This window comes from Oncorhynchus clarkii, chromosome 9 (genome assembly GCF_045791955.1).
Source record: "Oncorhynchus clarkii lewisi isolate Uvic-CL-2024 chromosome 9, UVic_Ocla_1.0, whole genome shotgun sequence".
In the NCBI taxonomy this organism is placed as follows: Eukaryota; Metazoa; Chordata; class Actinopteri; order Salmoniformes; family Salmonidae; genus Oncorhynchus; species Oncorhynchus clarkii.
Window position 1 is genome coordinate 21,677,670 of NC_092155.1, and position 26,728 is coordinate 21,704,397.

The 26,728-nt window shown below is 44.0% G+C and overlaps 1 protein-coding gene across 1 annotated transcript in view; it reads right to left on the reverse strand.

The window, feature by feature from the left end:
• LOC139416093 (phospholipid-transporting ATPase ABCA1-like) overlaps positions 1 to 26,728 on the reverse strand; it is a 240,692-nt gene that overhangs the window by 18,723 nt on the left and 195,241 nt on the right. Inside the window, exons 45-48 of the mRNA XM_071164364.1 lie at positions 24,492 to 24,633; positions 23,371 to 23,505; positions 17,096 to 17,199; positions 13,844 to 13,936 (exon numbers count right to left, since the gene is read on the reverse strand). Coding sequence (XP_071020465.1) covers positions 13,844 to 13,936; positions 17,096 to 17,199; positions 23,371 to 23,505; positions 24,492 to 24,633 — 474 coding nt within the window. The remainder of the gene's footprint in view (positions 1 to 13,843; positions 13,937 to 17,095; positions 17,200 to 23,370; positions 23,506 to 24,491; positions 24,634 to 26,728) is intronic.

The window sequence follows — 26,728 nt, forward strand, 5'->3', positions numbered from 1 at the left end:
ATCCTCTCCCGGCTCGCCTCTCTCATCTTGCCTCTCCCATCTCTCCCCTCTCTCCTCTCTCCAATCTCTCCTCTCTCCAATCTCTCATCTTCTCCCTCCCGTGTCATTTAAAACACATAACCTCCAGCTTCAGAAAGGGAACGAGAGCTGCTGGTGTGCTGCGCATATCTGCAGTGTGGAGCAAGGGAGGGAGAGATCTCTCCAATCTCTCCTTTCTCCTCTTCCATCTATCCTCTAGTCTCGTCTCCCCTCTCTCTTTTCCCATCTCTCCTCTCCTCCATCCTCTCTGCTCTCTTCTATCCCATCTCCTCTCTCATCCATCCTCTCATCTCTGCTCTCTCCTCTCTCCTCTCCTCCACTGCCATCTCTTTTCTCTACTCTCTTCTCCTCTAGCCAATCTCTCATCTCCTCTCTCATCTATCCTCTCCCATCTCTCCTCTTGTCTATTTCCTCTCCCATCTCCCCCTCTCCTCTTTTACCATCTCTCCTCTTCTCCCATCTCTCCTCTCCTCCCCTCTCAACCATCTCTCCTCTCTCCTCTAACCATCTCATCTCTACCATCTCTCCTCTATCCCATCTCTCACCTCTCTTATCCTTCCTCTCCACTCTCCTCTCCCATCTCTGTTCTCCTACTTCTCCGATCTCTCTTATCTGCTCTCCATATCTCCATTTTTCCCATCTCTCCTCTCTCTCTCCTCTCCTCATCTCCCCTCTTGTCCCATATCTCCGCTCCTCTCCCGTCTCTCCTCTCCTGTCTCTTTTCTCCTCCCCTCTCAACAATCTCTCCTCTCTCCTCTAACCATCTCATCTCTACCATCTCTCCTCTATCCCATCTCTCACCTCTCTTATCCTTCCTCTCCACTCTCCTCTCCCATCTCTGTTCTCCTACTTCTCCGATCTCACTTATCTGCTCTCCATATCTCAATTTTTCCCATCTCTCCTCTCTCTCTCTCCTCATCTCCCCTCTTTTCCCATATCTCCGCTCCTCTCCCGTCTCTCCTCTCCTGTCTCTTTTCTCTACTCTCTTCTCCCAGCTCTCCTCCATCCCATCTCTCATTTATCCTCTCCCATCTCTCTTCTATATAATCTCTTCTCTCCCATCTCTCCTCTCCCAACTCTTCTCCCCATCTCTCCTCTCTCCCTTCTATTTCCTCTCCCATCTCTCCTCTACTCTCCCATATCTCCTACCCTCTCTCCTCTCCAATATCTCCTCTCCCATGTGTCATGACGTTGGCCTGGGGGATAGGGTTTATGACAGTCATAAATACCTCTTCCCCCCTTTTTCCTCTCTCTAACCTACTGAGGTTACATTTAAAAAAAACGTTAACATAGAGATTCTGGGAACATCAGTAGGTGGGGGGAAATGAACTACATTCTGGCAATCCGAACAATTGAACATATGCAGTGGTACTTAATGAATATGATGTCAGTTTGGTTGTCATCTGAGACATTCTCATCAATGATAAGATGACATAAACTCTACAGTGGAAAGTCTACACATCAGAGTTATCGGATTCACATGGAATTGTTGTTCAATTTCAATGTTTGAATATGAAATTATTTGTGACGGGATAAAATGTGATTTTAGCTTCTAAAATGTGAGATGCGGGTTTTCATAAGTTAGGGCTGCTCACTCAGTGGCCCGCCTCTGTGAAGGGCTATAAAATGGGCTAGAAAACTTTTCAAACACGCCCTCTTCTCCCTTCCTATATAAAGCCTTGACGACAATAGAACTTGCTGTTTCGAGGATATGAGGGCGACGGTCCTATCCCAGAATGGTTCAGATAATAACTACAGAATGAAGCCAACATCAGCATGAGCTTTGGTTGCGAATGGTATGAACTTTGAACTCTTATTCACTACAGAAGTGATATCTCCTAGCCGTTGAGTTAGCAACCGCAGCTGCAAGCACAGGTTAGGAAGGAACAGACAGTAACATTGTAGTAACGTCTACCACACAACGACGTTACTACAACGTATCCAATTTACCACCAGAGACATTCTTCAAAGGACAAAGGACTTGGTTTGGCAAATTCTAGATCTCCAGTCTCTCCCATCTCCTCTCCCATCTCCCTCATCTCTCCTCTCGCTCATCTCTCCTCTCATATCTCTCCTTTCCCATCTCTCATCCTCTCTCCTCTCTCATATCTCTCCTCTACCATCTCTCATCTGCCCTCTCTCATCTCCTCCTCTCTCATCTCTCTGCTCTCTTCCTCTCTCATCTCTCCTCTCTGCGCTCCAGCCCTCTTTTCCCATCTCTCCTCTCCCATAACTCTTCCCACCTTTCCTCTCTCCCATGTCTCCTCTCCCACGTCTCCTCTCCATCTCTCATCTCTCTTTATGCCTCTTCCATCTCTCATCCTCTCTCATCTCCATTCTCCTCTCCCATCTCTCTTCCTTCCTCCTTTCCCATCTCATCATCTCTCCTCTCCCATCTCTCCTCCCGTCTCCCCTTTCCCATCTCTCCACTCCCATATCTCCTCTCCCATATCTCATCTCATATCTTCTCTTCTCCAATCTCTCCTTTCTCATCTTATCTCCTCTCCATGCGCTCCTCCACTCTCTCATCTCCCCTCTACCATCTCTCCCATCTCTCCTCTGCCTCCTTTCCTATCTCCCCTCGTCTCCCCTTTCTCATCTCTCCTCTCCCCGTCTCCCCTTTCTCATCTCTCCTCTCCCATCTCTCCTTTCCCATCTCTCTCATATCTCTCATCCTCTCCTATCTCCTCTCCAGCTCTCTTCTTTTCCGATCTCTCCTCTCCCATAACTCCTCCCACCTCTCCTCTCTCGTCTCCTCTATCATCTCTCCTCTACACTCTCCTCTCCCATCTATCCTCTACACTCTCCTCCTATCCCATTTCATCACCCCTCCCATTTCTCCTCTCCTCTCCCATTTCTCCTCATCTCTCTTCTCCCCCCATCTCTCTTCTCCCCCATCTATTTTGTCTCCCATCTCTCCTCTTCCATCTCTCCTCTTTTATCTCCCGACTCAGTTGGAGTCACTCCCGTGTCATTTCAAGCACATAACCTCCAGCTTCAGAAAGCTGTTGCTGGAGTGCTGTGCATCTCTCCCATCCCATCTCTTGTCTCTCCTCAAAATTCCCATCTCTCCTCCTCTTCCATCTCTCCTCTCCGCTCCCATTTATCCTTTCCCATCTCTCCTATTTGCTCTCCTCTATCCCATCTCTCATCTATCCTCTACGCTCTCCTCTATCCCATCTCTCATCTATCCTCTACACTCTCCTCTCCCATCTCTCCCCCCTTGAAAAGATTGAGGAAGAGAGGGAAAAGGTCAACAAACACCCCCCATATTGGTGTCCGGGGGGGGGGGGGGGGGGGGGGGGGGGGGGGGGGGGGTTGAAGGGAGTGGGGAAAGGGGTTACACCACAGGCTTGGGTGGCCGTGCTTTGATCAGGCAGGAAGTCCTCGATGGGTCACACACAGAGGTTGCCTGTAAGGGTCATCACTGAAGCTCCCTAGCAGGGAGAAGCCACGGGCGATGGATATATATGATGCAGAGGCATGTTTTATTCAAGGCTGGAGTTGAAAATACATATGGTACTGCTCAGATGAGGTCTGAAATGGACACACACGCGCTTCCACTCTGAGAGACAGACATGAATCCACATGGACACGTGTACACACACACACACACACACACACACACACACACACACACACACACACACACACACACACACACACACACACACACACACACACACACACTTCAAAGCGTACACGCACACATGATATATGCCTCATAAACAGACACCACATGCATACACACACACACATGCTTTCGATGGCCATAGAGGATTTTACACACTGTATCTGTCCGTGTGCAATGGGTATTAATAACAGCTGATGCATTGTAAACCCTAAGGGCTGCTGTTTTCCCATCCATCTCAGACACTAACAGTCAGTTAGATAATGTATCACTTAGCCACGGTGCAACGCAGTCAATCCACATAGTCAATCCACAAATTTACTAGACATCTCAAAGGCAACTTCCTTAGATTGATCACAACTTTTAGGTGCCCTTATAAAACTCTCTGGCGCTGTGCGCAACATTACCTTAATGCATTAAATGCACTTCGCAGCTTTCGTTTGTATTTTATTTAACTCTTTCCCCTTAAAGGTCCAACGCAGCTGTTTATATCTCAATATCTAATCAGTTCTGGCTGGGTAGCAATTATGTACCTGACGGATTGTTTTCAATTAAAATGGTACAAAAACAAATAGCTTCTTAGATAAGAGCCATTTCTCAAGCAAGAATTGTGCACTGTCTGGGAGTGGTCTGAGTGGAAAGTTAAACGGAAAATGTGTTGTTATTGGCAGAGAGGTTTGGAACTTTTTCCTATTGGTCTATTAACTGGACAGGCCAAAACTCTATCCCACCAAAACAGGCTGAAATTTCAGGCGGTCTTTTCAAACAGGTCTTACACTAAAAGAGCATTATCCTCATTTTCACAATATTATTCCAAACTCAGTGTGGAAATATACACTGAGCAAACCAAACTTTAAGAACACTGTCCTAATATTGAGTTGCATTCCTTTTGCCATCAGAACAGCCTCAATTCGTCGTGGCATGGACGACACAAGGTGTCGAAAGCATTCCACAGGGATGCTGGCCCATGTTGACTCTAATGCTTCCCACAGTTGTGTCAAGTTGGTTGGATGTCCCTTTGGGTGGTGGACCATTCTTGATACACACTGGAAACTGTGAAATTCCAGCAGCATTGCAGTTCTTGACACAAACCGGTGCGCCTGGCACCTACTACCAAACTCCGTTCACCCTCTGAATGGCACCATACATAATCCATGTCTCAACTGTCTCAAGGCCTAAAAGTCCTTCTTTAACCTGTTTCCTCTTCAGTAAGGGATCATAGCTTTCACCTGGATTCACCTGGTCAGTCTGTCATGGAAAAAGCAGGTGTTCATAATGTTTTGTATACTCAGGTTTTCTTAAACACATGAAACACGTTTGTGACGGCACTGGGTCTCAAAGTAAGGACGGAGGAATAAACGTTGAGATGCAGCGAAATATAGCTCCTGCTAGCCACATAAACCCTTATCCTCCAGACTTATGAATGTTACGTTTTCATTTCCTGTTTGGAACCCAGGAAGAATCGCTGCTGCTTCGGCAGCAGGCTAATTGGGGATCCTAATAAAATGCAAAACAATAAATATGAAAGATGTCAGTCACAGGAAAAGAACACCAGCTTCCCGCGTCCTTCTCTCCCTTCTCCTGACCAGCTTATATGGGCGCGATGGAAGGTTTTTTACGGCCGTGCACTTCATTTCACTTTACTAAACACCTGGGACTCGACTGGATCCGACGCTCCTGCATTGTAAAAAGTATATTTACAGCCACTTATTTATCTCCCCGATTCTCTTTTTGGCTTTCAGAAATTCTCTCCTCCGACGAATGATTGATTGGAAATGCTACAGAGCCGACCCGGTCGTGGGGCAGTTGGGTAGAGAGGGACAAAACAATCATCAACCCAGATAATGGAGGGCGTCCTCTTCAAACAATATCTGTCCCCTAACTGTGTTAAGAGGTCTCTCTCCGATTTGAATGGTGCAATTTTTGCTTATATTTGGACCTGATTGATGTACAGGGGCGAGTTGTTAAAACAATGAGGCTGCCAGCCAGGCAGCTCCAATGAGAAGGTGGGAAGACAGGTCATCGGTGTGGCCTGAAGGGGGCAGCACAAACAAGGGTGGGTTGATGCTCCATCACCAACTGAGCGAGAGGGCGGAGGGAAGTAGAGCGAGAGAGAGATAAAAAAAAGAGAGGCAGCAGGAGGATGAATACATAAAGGTAATGTAACGAGAAGTTTGAGGAGGAGGAGGAGGAGGAGTGCGGGTGGGGTGACGAGAAGATGGAGAGGAAGAAGGTGGACTAGCATGTATTACACACACAATGCAGAGTCAAAATGTGAGAGGCACCCTGTGGAGAGATTCCACACTCTTTCTCACCCGTGATGGGGGGGGAAGAAAAAATAGCCCCGTCCATCATGCAGGTCGGTCTTTAATACCACTGCGTGACAGCGGCTCGCCACCTGCCTCGACCCCCTCCAGTCACACGCAGATGGAAATCTTCCCGTCTCCTAATCTGCAACAACTTGGGTAATCGTGAGATGTTGCGTAAACACACCCCTCCCTCACAGCATGGCCGAGCCATTCACATAAACAAGCAGAAGAAAAGCGATGCCATGCTTCCACAGGTAAATGTGGATAGATTACATTGCCGAGTGGTTTGCGCAGCTTGACATTAAAGATGGTTGATCAAACGCTCTGCTACCACCCTCCCCCTGTCCCTGTCTCTGCTACCACCCTCCCCCTTGCCCCCCCCCCACCCCCCACACACACACACACTGGGGACACATTTCATGGGTGCGCGTAGCAGGGGGAAGAGTGGAAAGGAAAACAGCGGAGAGTCATTAACGGGGCCCACACCTCATGAAACATGAATTACATGAGCCGAGAAAGAGATAGCGACGCTTAATTAGAAATTATTCACTGTGTCGCAAGAACTGAGCGATAGCATTTCAATAGCCACACCCCAAAAAACTCACGTGACCTAAAATTACTAACAAAAAAAACTGTCAATGCACATGTAACGTTTATCTATCCCCCCCCCCCCCCCTCCCGGCTTTGGTCTATGAAGTGAAATAAATGAGTGATTGATTGGCTGTGGCTGACAGCATAGACTATACAGTAGACTTGAGCACGGGTTAACCCATTCAGCGCCTCCCTCTTCCCTCTTTCCACATCCCGTAACTATACAGTGTCTCTCAAATGATTTAGGGCGGCCTCGTTGTCCCCGAGGACAGGAAGTCATTGACACAGAGGATCTGTCAATTACACCAACAGCTTGGAGGGACAGGTAAGACCATTGCTTTCTTCCTCTCTCCCTCTCTCTCCCTTTTCTTCTGTCCCCCCTCGCTCTCTTTTCTCTGATTTAACGGCTACAGAGATGATATGACATCAACCCTCTTGATGGGAAATATCCTTGACACCCTTTGCTCATTTCAGCCTCAGACCTAACATAGGCATACATTCCCCCATCCCCTCCACCCATACTCGTCCTCTCCCCACTCTCTGACTTGTAAAATGGATCCCCCCTCGTCCCTTTAGTCTGTAATGTCCTCCTAGAAGATCACACGATACTGCTGTAATAATGTCAACCCCCCCGGCCCAACATAATGGATGGCCCCACCCCCACCACTGCCACCCTCATCACCATATGTGAGATGGCCCAAAAGGGGGTTGGCCTTGTGAAAATGTCAGGTGAATATCAGAGAGCATACTTAAGTGCCGGGTTTAAGGTCAGGGGGAGATTGGAGATGGAGCCTGACTAAATGTGTTAAGAGGCATGTATAAAGGCCATTACAGGACGGTAAAGATGGAAGAGTCAAAGAAGGATTTATTTTCACAAAAAAAAAAAAGATTGTGGTTCAGAGCAGGGTTCCCCAACCTTTTGTGTTATTGTTTATTAAATACACCACCAACAATCTTCATTTGAGCGACGTATGAACATTTTGTTGTTTTGAAACTAATTTCCTGCAAGTCTACGTAGCTTACCGTACTATTGACGTCTTTTAGATAGGCTTTTTTTCTTTTATTTAACCTTTAACTAGGCAAGTCAGTTAAGAACAAATTCTTATTTTACAATGACGGCCTACCCCGGCCAAACCGTTCCCTAACCCGGACGACGCTTAGTCATTCAATTCAATATGTGAATGAGGGGAAGAATCAAGGTGTGTTATTTACATAGATAGAACCCTAACTCTAACCTTGTACTGTAAAATACTATAATAGCAATACTTGTTTACTACAACATCATTAAAGGGGGAAAAAAACAACATGCGGTATTAACATAATACATCAAGACTAATGCTAATGCACTCTATGGAATTGTAGGCTAATCTTTGTTTACTTCACCATGTTGCATTGAATAAAGTTTCTTCAATTTAAAATACATTTCAAAATGTTGCTTATCACAGTGTTCATGGCATCTGAACGCATACATTGGAGGAAAAAGAATGGGCATATCAATCTCAGATTTCTCAAAGACTCCGAAATGAGGACACACTCATGTCACAGCTATGAGACGGAAAGGGTGGGTTGCTCCGTTAAGACTAGACCAAATGTCCATAATGTTATTGAGAACTACCAAGAAATAATCACCTCTGATTTGGAGAAACACTGATGACGTATGAGTCATTATAAACTGGGTGGTTCAAGCCCTGATTGCTGATTGGCTGACTGTCATGGTATAGGGTAGCCTGACCGGGACGGCAGGGTAGCCTAGTGGTTAGAGTGTTGGACTAGTAACCGGAAGGTTGCAAGTTCAAATCCCCGAGCTGACAAGGTACAAATCTGTCATTCTGCCCCTGAACAGGCAGTTAACTCACTGTTCCTAGGCTGTCATTGAAAATAAGAATTTGTTCTTAACTGACTTGCCTAGTTAATTAAAGGTAAAATAAAATATTGAACCGTTTATCACACGTGTTGCATTGAATAAAGAAAATATTTTTAAGGCTCTAATTACGTTGGTAACCAGTTGATAATATAATGGGCTCCCGAGTGGCGCAGCGGTCTAAGGCACTGCATCTCAGTGCAAGAGGCGTCACTACAGTCCTTTGTTTGATTCCAGGCTGTATCACATCCGGCTGTGATTGGGAGTCCCATAGGGCGGCGCACAAATGGCCCAGCGTCGCCCGGGTAGGCCATCATTGTAAATACAAAAATGTTCTTAACTGACTTGCCTAGTTAAATAAAGGTTAAATAAAAAAAATATATTATAATTATAGCAATAAGGCACCTCAGGTGTTTGTGATATATGGCCAATATTCCACGGCTAAGGGCTGTGTCCAGGCACTCTGTGTTGTGTCATGCTTAAGAACAGCTCTTAGCCATGGTACAGTGCCTTGCGAAAGTATTCGGCCCCCTTGAACTTTGCGACCTTTTGCCACATTTCAGGCTTCAAACATAAAGATATAAAACTGTATTTTTTTGTGAAGAATCAACAACAAGTGGGACACAATCATGAAGTGGAACGACATTTATTGGATATTTCAAACTTTTTTAACAAATCAAAAACTGAAAAATTGGGCGTGCAAAATTATTCAGCCCCCTTAAGTTAATACTTTGTAGCGCCACCTTTTGCTGCGATTACAGCTGTAAGTCGCTTGGGGTGTGTCTCTATCAGTTTTGCACATCGAGAGACTGACATTTTTTCCCATTCCTCCTTGCAAAACAGCTCGCGCTCAGTGAGGTTGGATGGAGAGCATTTGTGAACATCAGTTTTCAGTTCTTTCCACAGATTCTCGATTGGATTCAGGTCTGGACTTTGACTTGGCCATTCTAACACCTGGATATGTTTATTTTTGAACCATTCCATTGTAGATTTTGCTTTATGTTTTGGATCATTGTCTTGTTGGAAGACAAATCTCCGTCCCAGTCTCAGGTCTTTTGCAGACTCCATCAGGTTTTCTTCCAGAATGGTCCTGTATTTGGCTCCATCCATCTTCCCATCAATTTTAACCATCTTCCCTGTCCCTGCTGAAGAAAAGCAGGCCCAAACCATGATGCTGCCACCACCATGTTTGACAGTGGGGATGGTGTGTTCAGCTGTGTTGCTTTTACGCCAAACATAACGTTTTGCATTGTTGCCAAAAAGTTCAATTTTGGTTTCATCTGACCAGAGCACCTTTTTCCACATGTTTGGTGTGTCTCCCAGGTGGCTTGTGGCAAACTTTAAACTACACTTTTTATGGATATCTTTAAGAAATGTCTTTCTTCTTGCCACTCTTCCATAAAGGCCAGATTTGTGCAATATACGACTGATTGTTGTCCTATGGACAGAGTCTCCCACCTCAGCTGTAGATCTCTGCAGTTCATCCAGAGTGATCATGGGCCTCTTGGCTACATCTCTGATAAGTCTTCTCCTTGTTTGAGCTGAAAGTTTAGAGGGACGGCCAGGTCTTGGTAGATTTGCAGTGGTCTGATACTCCTTCCATTTCAATATTATCGCTTGCACAGTGCCCCTTGGGATGTTTAAAGCTTGGGAAATCTTTTTGTATCCAAATCCGGCTTTAAACTTCTTCACAACAGTATCTCGGACCTGCCTGGTGTGTTCCTTGTTCTTCATGATGCTCTCTGCGCTTTTAACGGACCTCTGAGACTATCACAGTGCAGGTGCATTTATACGGAGACTTGATTACACACAGGTGGATTGTATTTATCATCATTAGTCATTTAGGTCAACATTGGATCATTCAGAGATCCTCACTGAACTTCTGGAGAGAGTTTGCTGCACTGAAAGTAAAGGGGCTGAATAATTTTGCACGCCCAATTTTTCAGTTTTTGATTTGTTAAAAAAGTTTGAAATATCCAATAAATGTCGTTCCACTTCATGATTGTGTCCCACTTGTTGTTGATTCTTCACAAAAAAATACAGTTTTATATCTTTATGTTTGAAGCCTGAAATGTGGCAAAAGGTCGCAAAGTTCAAGGGGGCCGAATACTTTCGCAAGGCACTGTATATTGTCCATATACCACACCCCCTAGGGCCTTGTTGCTTAATACTGGAATCCCCTAGTACTGGCCTTCATAAAATACAGACAAACCTTGGATAGCATCATGCCTTTGTACTGTACATGTGAGTGCACCTAAGGCTAAAGCTCAATAGCGTTTCTGTATGTCACTCATTTCGCAGGGCTTCAGTATAGGTTGTTAAACACTGGGTGTGGAAAAACATTAAGAAAACCTGCTCTTTCCATGACATAATGACCAGGTGAATCCAGGTGAAAGCTACGTTCCCTTATTGATGTCGCTTTTAAAATCCACTTCAATCAGTGTAGATCAGGGGTGTCAAAGTCAAATGGACGGAGGGCCAAATAAAAAAATCAGCTACAAGACGAGGGCCGGACTGTTCGAATGTTCATTGAAAAATTTTTAAATGACGCATATAGTCTAGTGAACCTAATTGAACCTACTGAAAACCTAACAAATATATTACAATATGATCAGATAAATAAAGCAATATTTTCTTATGGCTCTGTCAGTAATCTTTAATTTTCAACAGACACAAAAGACAAATTTCCTTTATATAAATATCCCCATAACATGAACATTAAATGAAAGAAACCGGTATTCAAGGCACCATCAGTAGACTATATTTTCTATTTTAGCAAAAGTGGGCTAAATTTACTTCAAAGAAAAAACAATAATAGCAATTTTCTATCATCCACTCAACTGAAATATTTTTAAAATATAATTGGATTGAAATACAAAAAAATAAAGTGCAAAAATCTATTAATCAAAAACAACACTTTGTTTAAGGAGAAGTAACATGCAGTGAAAACAAATATTACATTTTAACTTTTAAACTTGAACTGAGTAAAAACTCTAAATATGTGATTGCACAGTAATGTTCACTTGTTTGAGGTTGAGGGTGATACTTGGTGGTGTCCCATCTTTTCCACAAGTTCATCAATGTTCGGGGTAAGGCTCTGAGCTGAAGAAATCCTCAGAATTGAGTGGAGGTGTTCAGCAGTAAGTCGACTTCTGTGTGATGTTTTGTTCAGGTTCATCAAAGAAAACAGTTGTTCACACAGGTATGTGCTGCCAAACATAGACAACGTTTGAGCAGCCTGGATGCGCAGCTGGGGCATTGTGCCGGGGAGGAAACGGGCGAACTCCGCAGCACCCACTGCCGCATATTTTGCCCTCAGTGCATCATTGCATTGGAGGTCAATCAACTCCATTTGGAGGTTTGGTGGTGAGCTTTCCACGTCAACAGCAAATGGGTTACCGAGCAGTTCCAACCTGCTTTTTTGTGCTTCAAAGTCAGCAAATCGGCGTCGAAAGTCAGCGGCAAGCATACCTATTTTATCAGCCAACTGTGTGCTCGGGAACGCACTGGTAGAGAGCTTCTCTTTCATGGTCTGGCAGCTGGGAAAGTGGCTCAAATTTTCTTTCCGCATCTGCGTCTCCCACAGAGTCAGTTTGGTTTTAAATGCCTTCACTGTACTGTACATATCAGAGATGACACGATCCCGACCCTGCAGCTGCAAGTTTATTGCATTCAGATGACTCGTAATGTCACACAGAAAAGCCATTTCACACAGAAACATTTCGTCTCGGAGTTGTGTTGTGTCTTTCCCTTTGCTGTCCAAGAACAGACAAATCTCCTCACAAAGCTCGAAACATCTTTGAAGCACCTTTCCCTGGCTTAGCCATCGCACCTCTGTGTGATAAGGCAAATCACCATGCTCCGTTTCTAACTCCGTCAGAAATGCCTTGAACTGGCGGTGATTCAAACCTTTGGCTCTGATAAAGTTAACTGTGCGCGTGATGATGCTCATTACATGCTCCATTTTCAAGGCTTTACCGCACAACGCTTCCTGGTGTATGATACAATGATAAGCTGTCAGCTCACCTGTCGCGTTTTCCTCTTGCATCTTTTCCCGTATCTTCGCCACCAGTCCGCTCCTGTGTCCACACATCGCAGGTGCTCCGTCGGTTGTCAAACCCACGAGTTTTTCCCAAGGCAGCTCCATCTCATTTACACATCTTGACACCTCTTCATACAAATCATGCCCCGTAGTTGTGCCATGCATAGGACGTAAAGCCAAAAACTCCTCTGTCACGCTTAGGTTGGAGTCCACTCCGCGGATGAAAATTGACAACTGGGCAATGTCAGAAATGTCGGTGCTCTCATCCACAGCCAAGGAATATGCAATAAAATCTTTTCCCTTTTTCACAAGCTGCTCTTTTAGATTGATGGACAACTGGTCTACTCTCTCGGCAATGGTGTTTCTGCTCAGACTCACATTTAAAAAGAGTTGCCTTTTTTCTGGGCAAACTTCGTCACAAACTTTAATCATGCAGTTTTTGATGAAATCCCCCTCCGTAAATGGCCGGGCTGATTTAGCGATCTCTTCTGCCAAAATAAAACTGGCCTTGACAGCAGCCTGGCCTTGTGATTTGGCTTTTTTGAACAGAGCCTGTCGAGATTTGAGGCCTCGTTTTAATTCCTCTGCCTTTTGTAGCCTTTGTTCCATGTCCATATTCTTGTTTTTGTCCGCGTGTTTCGTTTCATAATGTCGTCTCAGATTATACTCTTTCAGTACCGCCACACTTTCTCCACACAGAAGACACACAGGTTTTCCAGCTACCTTCGTGAACATATACTCCGACTCCCACCTTGTTTGAAACCCCCGGTTCTCAGTATCCACCTTCCGTTTTGCCATTTTTGATGGGTATCTGAAAGTTAATTTTACTGTGATGCTGACGACTGCTGTGCCAATAAATATTGAAATGAAGCAGCCTACTGCTCGGTGCGTCACCTTTGCATTGTGGGAAATGTAGTATTGGTGCGTGTAAAAGATCTGCGGGCTGCCGGCTTGCTGCGGGCCGGTTCTAATAATAAATCAAGATCATCCCAGGGGCCGTAAAAAACCTTCTTGCGGGCCGGATGTGGCCCGCGGGCCTTGACTCTGACATATGTGGTGTAGATGAATTAGAGGAGACAAGGATTTTTAAGCCTTGAGATAATTGCGATATGGATGTGTGCCATTCAGAGGGTGAATGGTCAAGACAAAATATTTAAGTACCTTTTGAACGGGGCATGGTAACTAGACACAACTCTGGTAAGCATTGGAATCAACATGGGCCAGCATCCCTGTGGAAGGCTTTCGACACCTTGTAGAGTCCATGCCCTGACAAATTGAGGTTGTTCACTCGATGTACATTGCATTGGATTTTTCCCATTAAGAGCATTAAAGCTGTGGCCAAGCTGTTAGTGCCGCTGTCAAGGCCTCACCTGCTCTTAAGATGCTGGATGCTGCCCAGACACTTGAACTGTCCATTCACCATGATGGCCATGCGCGTGCATAGGGCCTCACACTCCTCCATGCTGTAAGAGACAAAGGGAGAGAGGTAGAGAGAGAGAGAAAGGTTCAAATGTGTACTATAGGGCACAATTTTTCTACTCTACACAAACGTTAGTCAAAAGACTTGCAGAAACAAAACAAGTCAGTAAGTTTTTTTTTCTGGTTCGGTTGTTCTCCATCCCATGCTGCTATATTCAATTGACACCCAATGTCCTTTCCGTACCCACAGGGCTGACTAGTAACATGCCATATGTGACCCGTTTCAGGAAGCTAGGTGTATGTCGCATGTCACTACTTCACAGGAACTTTTTTAAATTTTTATCATCAAAATACGTTTTTTTGTTGTTGGTAGAAATGCCTTCTGGAACATGTGACCTTTCATGTGCCTTAAGAACAAACTTGTATTCCATCTGTAAATACTAATACAATTGTTAAATTACAAGCCTAGTTGGTTTAGCCAGGAAAAGGAGGAACCTTCCTGCTAGCCACGATTGGCTGAGAAATTGGATAGGCTGGACATGCCAGGAGATGAGTTTGGATTGGTCTGCCATGTCGCATACTTCTGTCTATAACGTGAGCTGCTCTCAGTATGTGTTGATAACCCTTTCTACTGCTGATTTAGCCATTGAGAACTAAAGTTTGCAACTTTTCTCAACATCTTTGATGCCCTGAATTTAGCAGGCGCTCTCGACAGATCAATTGGAAAAAGTTGCGATGGGCTACTTTCTGCACACGCCACGGTCAGTGTGAACCGGAGTGACTTGACACAACGCTGGCCAAACAAGATGCAGCTACAAACCAAAATGGAGTTAAATGGTTCCCAGACTGCCGTGAAGCGTTCATCCATGTATACGGGTAAGAGTCTAGGTAAGAGTCTAGCTACATATTCAGATACTATAGGTTTCTAATTTTTGTCAGAACGTTGTTTTCATTGCAAGTTAAAGTGTACTGTTGCTGGCTCACTAGCTAACATTATGTGTATGATCTGTGTAGTAATTTTATTCAAATCAGAAAACTATTTGCATTGCTATTTATAGCCTAATGTTAGCTAGCTACCATTGAACCTAATTGGTTAGCTCTAGCTACCTACAGATTCATACTATAGCTATGACAATCCATTTGTATTGGTAGTATTGTATTGGTAGTAGTATGAGTTGGGATCATGCCAGTTCAATGTTTTTGCTACCTAGCTACATGTCTAAAGAAAAGACTCCACTTCTCCAGTTGATTACATGAACTATCAAATTAGCCAGGTGTGTCTAGGGGTGATTACGGCCATCTAAAGTATTATGTGTGTATGTCTAGACAATAGTGACCCATCCACTTAGATAGATGTGGCTGGGGGGTGTTTATAATATTTTTTTCACATAACTCATCAATTTAGACAAGTGTGTCTGGGTAAGCATCGTCTAATAATTATAACAGTTGTTGATATTGCTACGATAATATGCAAGTAATCATTTCATTATACGGTCAAAACCTTCAGCATCCTGTGCATGTGACAAATCAACTTAGAATGTATTTGATATTAGTGTGTGTTTACCAGAAGCGGCAATGTGAAGAACAACATGACCTGTACAAAAGTCAGATTAAGATATAGGCCAAAGACTAGATAAAGTGTATTTTTACCTGGAGTTTTTCCTAATTGTAGGCTACTACTTTTACTACTTTTAGTCTTGAAATCTTTGGTTGTTTACTACACTACTCACTCTGTTCAGCACATGGCCTCACGTGAATCCTTAAAGAGGTGGGTGGGGCTAAGGCTTAAGAGGGTGTGAACAATGCTGAATGGGTGTAGACAAAGAAGAGCTCTCCCAGTAGGTACCAAAACATTCAAGGGCCATTTCCTCAAAAGTGGGGTTACGAGTTTATCAGCTTTCAATGTCTTATTGTTCCTCAAATGCAGTGTATGACATACCATCTCTGAGTCTCTACTTTTATCCAATATAAAAAACACCGGTATAATGTTGCTACGTAGGACCGAATCCAGGTGGTGGGTCACACATACTGTTCCTGTAGGCCCATAGCAATGCCTAAGAACATTCCAAACAACTGAGTCATCTGTGGGAAAGTGTGTTTGAGAATGCTAACTGCCAAATCCAGGCTTACTTGTTTATATATTGTATATATTTCCATGAAAGTTACCAGAATAAAGTCGACTCTATTCCACACAGTAAGAAGGATCTTATTGGAATACACTGCCCGTAAAATTCATGACCAATGTTCAAGTACTGTCTTTTTCCTTCTTTGAAGAAAAAACAAGACACATCTGGCCTGTCTTTGAAATGTGCATGCCGCATCCACATTCCAGCTTTGTGGTAAATACTGCAGCAAATGGACAACTTTCAGCTGAATAATTATTTTAGCTGGGATTCGCTTCACGCTGTTCGTGAAGCATGAGATGAGGGTCTAATTTTTCATGCCTGGTTCAGGTCCAGAGAGCAGGATGGTTGGCTCCCGGGCTCTGGTGATCCTTTTAGGACCTCTCCTTTGACAGCCCTAGCTTAATTAGGGGGAGCGGAGTCGAACATCTGTACATTTTTGTTTTGTGTTTCAGCTGCCATTCTGGATGCAGCCCGGTTCATTTCTTGCTGAGGCGGAGGCTTTGTATAGCTTTGCTGAGGGATGGAGCAATTAGTATTATGATCATGTAAAACCTGGCAAATGCGCCGCTTGACCAACAAAAGCACCTGGTTGCAATATGGACGATTGGACGCAACTGAGCTGTGTACCAGCTATCACTAATAAAACAAATGTACTTTGTTCTCAGAAAAATAACACAATATGGAATGGTGATAATGGATTCACAAACTAAACTGTACAACCTTTTTCGTATCACCCGCTTCCATAAGAAGTTAAAGATTTAAAAACAATATTGCAGTTTGGAGAGAGAACACAATGGAGTCATGAATAAACATGAGGGTAGTGAAGTACTATCCATCTCGTTGTTTGTTTTTAGTTCCTGGATTTCTTAGTTTGAGTTACAGTGTGTCATATTGGTAATTGCACCATTATCCACTCCACCTGGCCCATTCACTATAATTGTGTATACATACATTTGCACATATTAACTCTGAACTCAGATCCAAGAGCTTAAAGGACCAACTTACAGGAATTCGCAAATTAGAGTCACACTCCCAAATCTAACTTGAGAGGTGCCTTAAAACAGTAAGAGAACATACCTGTGTGATGTTAGGATGACTGAGCGTCCCTCTTTGATGACACTCAGGATGCAGTCCCACAGGAAGCGTCTGGCTTTGGGGTCCATCCCTGTTGTTGGCTCATCCTACAGTAACGTGACAAAAAGCGTTCCCTCAACGTTTGACCTCCATTATGTTTTATGTTATCCCAATGTTATCACATCATTTCACATCTCTGCTCTTATTCTCCATTCAAATGATGTCAATCTTACTTAAATGTTCCAGATCCATAGACAGATGATCTAAGCTTAAAAGGATTGTCCATTAAAAAAAAATGTATTTGGGTATTTTGTTCATTAGTCCATTAGTACAATCCCCCAAAATATTCACATATTTATTTTGAGTGAATTATCGCTTTAAATGCTAAATCTGTAATATTCTATTTTAGTCAATAGTGATTAATAATATACAATTGATTCTTAATGGCATGGTAGGCTGTTGAAATGACAGATTGTGCCATTAAACCCTCAGAATGTGTTCCTAAGGTCTCATATCCCTGTAGCCCCAAACTTTGACATCTCACAGCATTATGCTGCTGACACTAGACTGATATGCCCCTTCCAGTTGGAAGAGGACTACATTTAGACATGAAAGCACACTTAATGTTTCAAAGGCTTCTGCTACCAACACTAACCAGTGGAATCAAAGCAGTGTAGAGGAGCTTTGGAATTGGGGAGGCTACATGGGGAGAGCCGAGGGCATCAGGCACTTTCAGACCCAGCCAAACAAATTCCCAGGGGACTTCTCTCTTACAGACATTGTGAATGCAATATGCGCGGGCGCACACACTTTCTCATTCCCCATTCCCTTTCTCTCTCCCCGGGCTAGTCTGTCCATGGACGATTAGAGAGAGACAGGACTCAGTCCATTGCCTGTGCTCCAGCCTCGCTCCTACACTGCCAGAATCCCCCAAATCCCACCAGGGATCTCCATCACCATGCTGACGGTGTCCCTGTGCAAAGCCGACATGGCGGTGCCTTAAGGCAACCAAGCAAGACTCAGTGTTCTACCTGCCACACAAATGGAAACTCACGCTAACACTACATTATCCGTCTGTCTCAAAGTTACGAGCCAGGGTTACCAAACAACTGCAAGTGAACTATCTGTCTGAATGAACACGAGCTTCTGCACTCTGTTGGAATATGAAATAGAGGATCTTGTGTAGGTAGGTAAGCTACAGTACCAGTCAAAAGTTTGGACACACCTACGCATTCAAGGGTTTCTCTTTATTTGTACTATTTTCGACATTGCAGAATAATAGTGAAGACATCAAAACTATGAAATAACACATATGGAATCATGTAGTAACCAAAAAAGTGTTAACCTCTTTGATCTCTAGGGGCGCTATTTCATTTTTGGATAAAAAACGTTCCCGAAAAGATGCTCGACTATGCATATTCTTGACAGTTTTTGAAAGAAAACACTCTGAAGTTTCAGAATCTGCAAAGATATTGTCTGTAAGTGCCCCAGAACTCATTCTACAGGCGAAACCAAGACGATGCGTCAACCAGGAAATGAGCAGATTTCTGAAGCTCTGTTTTCCATTGTCTCCTTATATGGCTGTGATTGCGCAAGGAATGAGCCTACACTTTCTGTCGTTCCCCCAAGGCGTTAGCAGCATTGTGACGTATTTATAGGCATATCATTGGAAGATTGACCATAAGAGACTACATTTTCCAAGTGTCCGCCTGGTGTCCCTGCGTCGAAATTGGAGCGTAAAGCCAGGTGCAATTATTTTTCCATTTGAGAGCAAGGAGAAACCAGGCTTCCACGAAGGATATATCATTGAAGAGATATGTGGAAAAACACCTTGAGGATTGATTCTAAACCACGTTTGCCATGTTTCAGTCGATATTATGGAGTTAATTTGGAAAAAAGTTCGCGTTTTGAGGGCTGAATTTTCGTTTTTTTTTTTTTTTTTTTTTTTTTGGTAGCCAAATGTGATGTACAAAACGGAGCTATTTCTAATACACAAAGAATATTTTTGGAAAGACTGAGCATCTGCTATCTAACTGAGAGTCTCCTCATTGAAAACATCAGAAGTTCTTCAAAGGTAAGTTATTTTATTTGAAGGCTTTACTTGTTTTTGTGATAGTTGCCTGCTAAATGCTAACGCTAATGCTAACGCTAAATGCTACGCTAGCTAGCTACTGTTACACAAATGATTGTTTCCCTATGGTTGAAAAGCATATTTTGAAAATCTGAGATGACAGTGTTGTTAAACAAAAGGCTAAGCTTGAGAGATAGCATATTTATTTCATTTCATTTGCGATTTTCATGAATAGTTAACGTTGCGTTATGGTAATGAGCTTAGGTCTATAAATAGAATCCCGGATGCGGGTTTGGTCGTCGCAACAGGTTAAACAAATCTTCTTTTTTTTTTAATTCTTCAAAGTAGCCACTCTTCGCCTTGATGACAGCTTTGCACACTCTTGGCATTCTCTCAACCAGCTTCATGAGGTAGTCACCTGGAATGCATTTCAATTAAGAGGTGTGCTTTGTTAAAAGTTAATTTGTGGAATTTCTTTCATTCATAATGCGTTTCAGCCAATCAGTTGTGTTGTGACAAGGTAGGGGTGGTATACAGAAGGTCTTTTACCAAATATAGGGCAAAGTCCATATCATGGCAAGAACAGCTCAAATAAGCAAAGAGAAACAACAGTGCATCATTACTTTAAGACAAGAAGGTCAGTCAATACGGAACATTTCCAGAACTTTAATAGGGTTTTAAGTGCAGTTGCAAAATCCTTCAAGCGCTATGATGAAACTGGTTCTCATGAGGACAGCCACAGGAAAGTAAGAGGCAGAGTTACCTCTGCTGCAGAGGATAAATTCATTAGCGTTACCAGCCTCAGATTGCAGCTCAAATAAATGCTTCTCAGAGTTCAAATAACAGACATCTCAACATCAACTGTTCAGAGGAGACTGTATGAATCAGGCCTTCATGGTCGAATTACTGCAAAGAAACCACTACTAAAAGACACAATATTAAGAAGAGATTTGCTTGGGCCAAGAAACACAAGCAGTCATCATTAGACTGGGGGGAATCTGTCCTTTGGTCTGATGAGTCCAAATTTGAGATGTTTGTTCCAACCACTGTGTCTTGTGAGATACAGAGTAGGTGAACGGATGATCTCTACAAGTGTAGTTCCCACCGTGAAGCATGGAGGAGGAGGTGTGATGGTGTGGAGTGCTTGCTGGTGACACTGTCTGGGATTTATTTAGAATTCAAGGCACACTTAACCAGCATGGCTACTACGCAGGAGGACAATGACCCAAAACACATCTCCAGTCTGTGTAAGGGCTATTTGACTAATAAGGAGAGTAAAGGAGTGCTGCATCAGATGACCTGGCCTCCACAATCCCCGACCTCAACCCAATTGAGATGATTTGGGATGAGTTGGACCGCAGAGTGAAGGAAGAGCAGCCAACAAGAGCTCAGCATATGTGGGAACTCCTTCAAGACTGTTGGTAAAGCATTCCTCATGATGCTGGTTGAGAGAATGGCAAGAGTGTGCAAAGCTGTCATCAAGGCAAAGGGTGGATACTTCAAAGAATATAAAATATCTTTGATTTATTTAACACTTTTTTGGTTACTACATGATTCCATGTGTTATTTGCTAAATACGGCTGCTTGAATCCTGACTAGAACCAAAAAATCTGATCATACTACTCTAGTGCTAGCGTCCCTACACTGGCTTCCTGTTAAGGCAAGGGCTGATTGCAAGGTTTTATTGCTAACCTACAAAGCATTACATGGGCTTGCTCCTACCTAGCTTTCCGATTTGGTCCTGCTGACCATACCTACACATACGCTACGGTCACAAGACGCAGGCCTCCTAAATTCTAAGCAAACAGCTGGGGGCAGGGCTTTCTCCTATAGAGCTAAATTTTTATGGAATGGTCTGCCTACCCATGTGAGAGACACAGACTCGGTCTCAACCTTTAAGTCTTTACTGAAGACTCATCTCTTCAGTGGGTCAAATGATTGAGTGTAGTCTGGCCCAGGAGTGTGAAGGTGAACGGAAAGGCTCTGGAGCAACAAACCGCCCTTGCTGTCTCTGCCTGGCCGTTTCCCCTCTCTCCACTGGGATTCTCTGCCTCTAACCCTAAAACAGGGGCTGAGTCACTGGCTTACTGGTGCTCTTCCATGCCGTCCCTAGGAGGGGTGTGTCACTTGAGTGGGTTGAGTCACTGACGTGATCTTCCTGTCTGGGTTGGCACCTCCCCTTGGGTTGTGCCGTGGCGGAGATCTTTGTGGGCTATACTCGGCCTTGTCTCAGGATGGTAAGTTGGTGGTTGAAGATATCCCTCCAGTGGTGTGGGGGCTGTGCTTTGGCAAAGTGGGTGGGGTTATATCCTGCCTGCTTGGCCCTGTCCGGGGGTATCATCGGATGGGGCCACAGTGTCTCCTGACCCCTCCTGTCTCAGCCTTCAGTATTTGTGCTGCAGTAGCTTAGGGTCAGTCAGTTATATCTGGAGCACTTCTCCTGTCTTATCCAGTGTCCTGTGTGAATTTAAGTATACTCTCTCTAATTCTCTCTTTCTTTCTCTCTCTCGGAGGACCAGAGCCCTAGGATCATGCCTCAGGACTACCTGGCATGATGACTCCTTGCTATCCCCATTCCACCTGGCCGTGCTGCTGCTCCAGTTTCAACTGTTCTGCCTGAGGCTATGGAACTCTGACCTGTTCACCGGACGTGCTACCTGTCCCAGACCTGCTGTTTTCAACTCTCTAGAGACAGAAGGAGCGGTAGAGGTATTCTTAATGATCGGCTATGAAAAGCCAACTGACATTTACTCCTGAGGTGCTGACTTTCTGCACCCTCGACAACTACTGTGATTATTATTATCTGACCATGCTGGTCATTTATGAACATTTGAACATCTTGGCCATGTTCTGTTATAATCTCCACCCGGCACAGTCAGAAGAGGACTGGCCACCCCTCATAGCCTGGTTCCTCTCTAGGTTTCTTCCTAGGTTTTGGCCTTTCTAGATAGTTTTTCCAAGCCACCGTGCTCCTACACCTGCATTGCTTGCTGTTTGGGGTTTTAGGCTGGGTTTCTGTTCAGCACTTTGAGATATCAGCTGATGTAAGAAGGGCTATATAAATACATTTGATTTTTCATAGTTTTGATGTCTTCACTATTATTCTACAATGTAGAAAATCATACAAATAAAGAAAAAACCTTGAATGAGTAGGTGTGTCCAAACTTTTGACTGGTACTGCACATGTAACATTAAACAGCATTACAAGGGATCTGAAGGATTTCCTATGTCATGACTGACTGTCTTGCTGAATTCATGAATTAATTAATGGGTGGGTAGGATGGATGGATGAATTACTTAATACTTTAGTGGTATAATAGTAAACATTACATTTGCCTAATCAGGCGTGTGGGTGCAATATTTTAGTGATGGTATTTTCATGGAATCAGTAAGATTTTGAAGTGACTTGGCAGGTCCCAAAGTTGGTCCCTCCTAATGAGGCTATGCCATTATAATACTTGTTCAACCCTCTCCATGACCAGCCTGCTTTACCAAGTCAGTTAATTAAGGAACACACTTTGATTAAGATGCCATTTTCTTTCTGTGAGAAACGCTTAGCTAGCATATAGCCACGACTCTCCCTGTTCAAACCAATCCCAGTATAAGGCTTTAATTCCTGCAAACAGCGTTTCGTACACTTTAAATTTCCAAACGAGATTGGGTGGACTCTGAAAAGTGAATTAAAACGTGACCGGATGGCGATGCGACTGAAATACAGCCCCCTTTTTTTCCCCCTCTACTAGTAATTGACTTATAATCCCCAAGGAAATTCATTAACAATTTCTAAGTTGAATCCAGGATTTGTTATGTTGTCAAGCAGGCATACATCCTCTAATTGGTTCTCTCTCCTCTTCGCTGTACAAGGAACCAAAGTGGAATCCAATCTAGTGTTAGTTGGCTAAAGCATTTTGGAGTTATATCAAAAGTGATATTATTGTACCCCGAAAAAAAGATGAAGAAAATGTTGAATATATTTTTTCTGCCCTCACTGAAAGCTTAATCACTGCTCAGGACAGAACTTCAGTAATATAAATTGAACCATAATATTGGATGTGATCTGTAAAATATCTTAAAGTGTAAATACAGCTAGTAGGCGTTTATCATAGACCCATATCAATAGTGTCATATCAATGATCTCAAAAGGTGTTCATAACATTGTCATAAGGCAATAATAAGGCTGTGTTTTGAACTGAGCCAATCATCTTACCAGGAAGACCACAGGAGGACAGCCAATCAAAGCCATGGCGGTGGAGAGCTTGCGTTTGTTCCCTCCACTGTAGGTACCGGCTGACTTGTTGGAGTATTTGACCAGGCCTAGCTTCTGGATGCCCCACTCTGCCACCTAATAACGAAAACACAACCCGAGAAAACATTTAAATATATAATTACAAATTGTATTTCTGTGACAGTAGCACAACAATCCACTTTGGTTTGGGCTGTCTAGTGCTGGCATTCTGTTCTCACTCCCTCCCTCTCTTCCTTTCCCCTGGCATGAGACATATGCATGCATGATGGTTGGCATCGACACAGGACCTTTTTCAAGGCTGATATGCTGCACTGTGGGTTTCTGGGCCACATCACAAGCTAAGAAATAGTACTAGCCAGCAGGAACTTATCCAGTATTCATCCCCCTAGCGATTCTCCAATCCCTATCCTCAGGTACCCCCAACCAAATGTATTGTATGCAGGCATGTTTTCATTCCAACCATCCAGACATTCATTTACTCCCTATATTGACATGTTGGTGGACTAATGATGTGGAAATGACACCAGCTCCCCGGGGCTCTCCCTGGAGCCAAAATGGCCACCACAAAGCACAACTCAGCAGACCCAACGGAACAGAGACCAGAGAAACTGGGTCCCTTGGCCTAGTAGTGTGAGATCAAAGGCCTGGGCGCCTCGGCCTGAGGCTGAGGCCACTGGCAAGTTGACCAGCCAACTTTCTTTTGATCTTATTGTTGCTGAGGGGGCTGTGGAGAAACTGGGGGCCCATGGTGGGGCGGCCACACTGCTAGGCATGCTGGTGAATAATGTAAAGGAATTACCCGTGGCCAGCTCCTCTAACCAGAACCTTATGTATTACATAGGTCTTCGACTTCAGAAGTTATTCATCACTTTGACCAAGCGCAGTGTGTTGTCTATGTCTGCACTTTCTTTTACGGTTGGAAGTGCAGGTATTGTATGGGGGGGAAGAAATGTCTGAAAGGATATGAAGTTCTTTGTTCTCGTCCGTCATCATGACAACTGTATACCTTAGGAATCAAATGGTGTTGCGTCGTACAAGAACAGGAAATTATATCATTCAGGTCAGACAAGGGGAAATGTTACCATGGGGACTTCTTTCTCCGGTACGCCTCGTAGTCTGGCGTAGAACTCCAGGTGCTCTCGTCCGGTGAGAAGGTCGTTGAGGGCGTCAAACTGCGGGCAGTAGCCCATGTTCTGGTGAACGTCCCTCATCTCTGTCCGTATGCTGAGGAGGAGCATCATGGAACATACACTCAGGCACATACGGTAATGATTAGGATAACTCGACAGCATCATCGACATTATCGACAATAACACCATTGTCATGATGAAGATAGTGATAATGAAGATGAGTGATCCAACTGTGTCGTCACCATCATCCCTAGACAGTAGGTACTGTCTTACATCCACCGATTCAAATAATTCCCCTTTTCAAAAACTCACCACTTGGGTAATACTGTCGTTTTCAGAGAGAAAATATTACCATTATACTACATTTACATTTTGGAAATCAATTTGGTTTTCTGGAGGTCAAAGACGTACAGTGTGTATGACAAGTGCTCTGTGTAGTGTATCTCACAGAGGCTGCGTGAAAAGAAAAGGCCCTCACGGAACACGTTGATCCATTACCAGGAGAAATATCACCACTTTGGTTAAGAAAACTCTCCGCTTTCCACACGTTGTCTGGAGCCAAACATGAGGAACAACACAGGAGTTTAATTTGCATTATGTATTCTTGGGCCCAGGTGACTTTTTTCGACAAACAATATATGTCGTGGAAAATGAACAGCGCTTTGGGGCATATCGTTGCTGGTCATCTGTAGTCTCAAAGAAGAAGAGAAAAGGCAGCTAAACTTGCACATTGCAAAGGAATGCTTCCTGTCTAAAAAGAGTTTTCGTTAATCTGCCTCACACAATATGTAAAACTATAGCTGGAGCATGACAATTTGGATATCGGTTGGAGGAGGGAGGGACTGGAAAAATGCTGTACCAAGCTCTGCAGTGGGCCGGTAGGAAGTAATCGCTCACGGGGGTGGAGGTTATTTGCTGCGGGCTTTACGAGTGGAAACAGACAATCAACAAATGTAAGATTTGGGGGTTCAATGCAAACTCTTTTATTTGGAGAGAGAATGAGGTTTTCCCTCTATTTGTTGTTCCACGCTGCTTAAAGAGTCACTCTCTCATCCTACCAGGAACGTAATGAGGCGAAAACAGAGGGTGGTCGTACTTCTGTTTCTCTTTCCCTGAAGGTCCAAGAGATCACCGCTGGCAACATTAATCAACATTAACGTTGGCGTGTTTTGCGCCATCTCTTTGTTGAACACAAAGGAAATGATCCGTTTTTATAAATGAATAACTATGGCAACACAACTGGTGACGCAAACCAGTGGAGACCACAGTGAACTAGTATCCATCCACCGATTGCCTTACATCGTTTCCATAGAGATGATTACTTCATACGGAGAAGAGGGAGATGTTTTTTCTCTCTAAATATGAAAGAACACGCCCCTTTTTGAGTGTACAAGGCATTTTTGTTTGTTTATTTAGGTGTATGTGTGTGTGTGTGTGGTGTGTGTGTGTGTGTGTGTGTGTGTGTGTATGTGTGTGCCCCTGAGCCTCTGTGTGTGTGTGTGCGTCTGAGTCTCTGTGCGTGGCAGGAGGGACAGAAAACAAGAGTGGGAGTGAGGGAGAGGGAAAGAGAGAGGGTGTGCAACAGAATGAAATATGTGGGAGATGGAGAGTGGAAGAGAGAGAATGGGGAATGTGTGAGACAGCACGTTGAAAAAATGAACAAGGACATGAGAGGACTGGAGTTGAAACGGACGAGAAAACAGAATGTACAAGAGAGGTCGAGACGTCCAGAGGGAGAGAGAGGAAGAGGGAGAGAGCAAAACCCAAAGTGAGTGAGAGCCAAAGTTGCTGAGAAAGAGTAGGACTGTGTCCCAAATGGCAGCCTATTTACTGCATAGTGCACTCATTTTGACGAGAGCCCTATGGGTCCTGTTCAAAAGTAGTGCACTATATCGGAATAGGGTGCCAAAAAGTTAACAAAACTCCCTTAGCTCTATCCCATAAATGCGCTGCATGGTCATTCCGACATCTGCAGTGGCCGTAGAGCATTTACGGTGATACGGCCCCTGCAGAAGTCCGGGCATTCATGCTTCTTGCACTTGGCAGAACAGCACAGAGCTGATGTGAAGGAAGTCATGTCTATACAGGACCTCCCGCCCCCGCCCTCACCTCCAGTCAACCAATCATGTCAATGTGGAGCTATATGGAGCCCTCTGCATTGTTAAAAATGTAAAAGGCGCTCGACGATG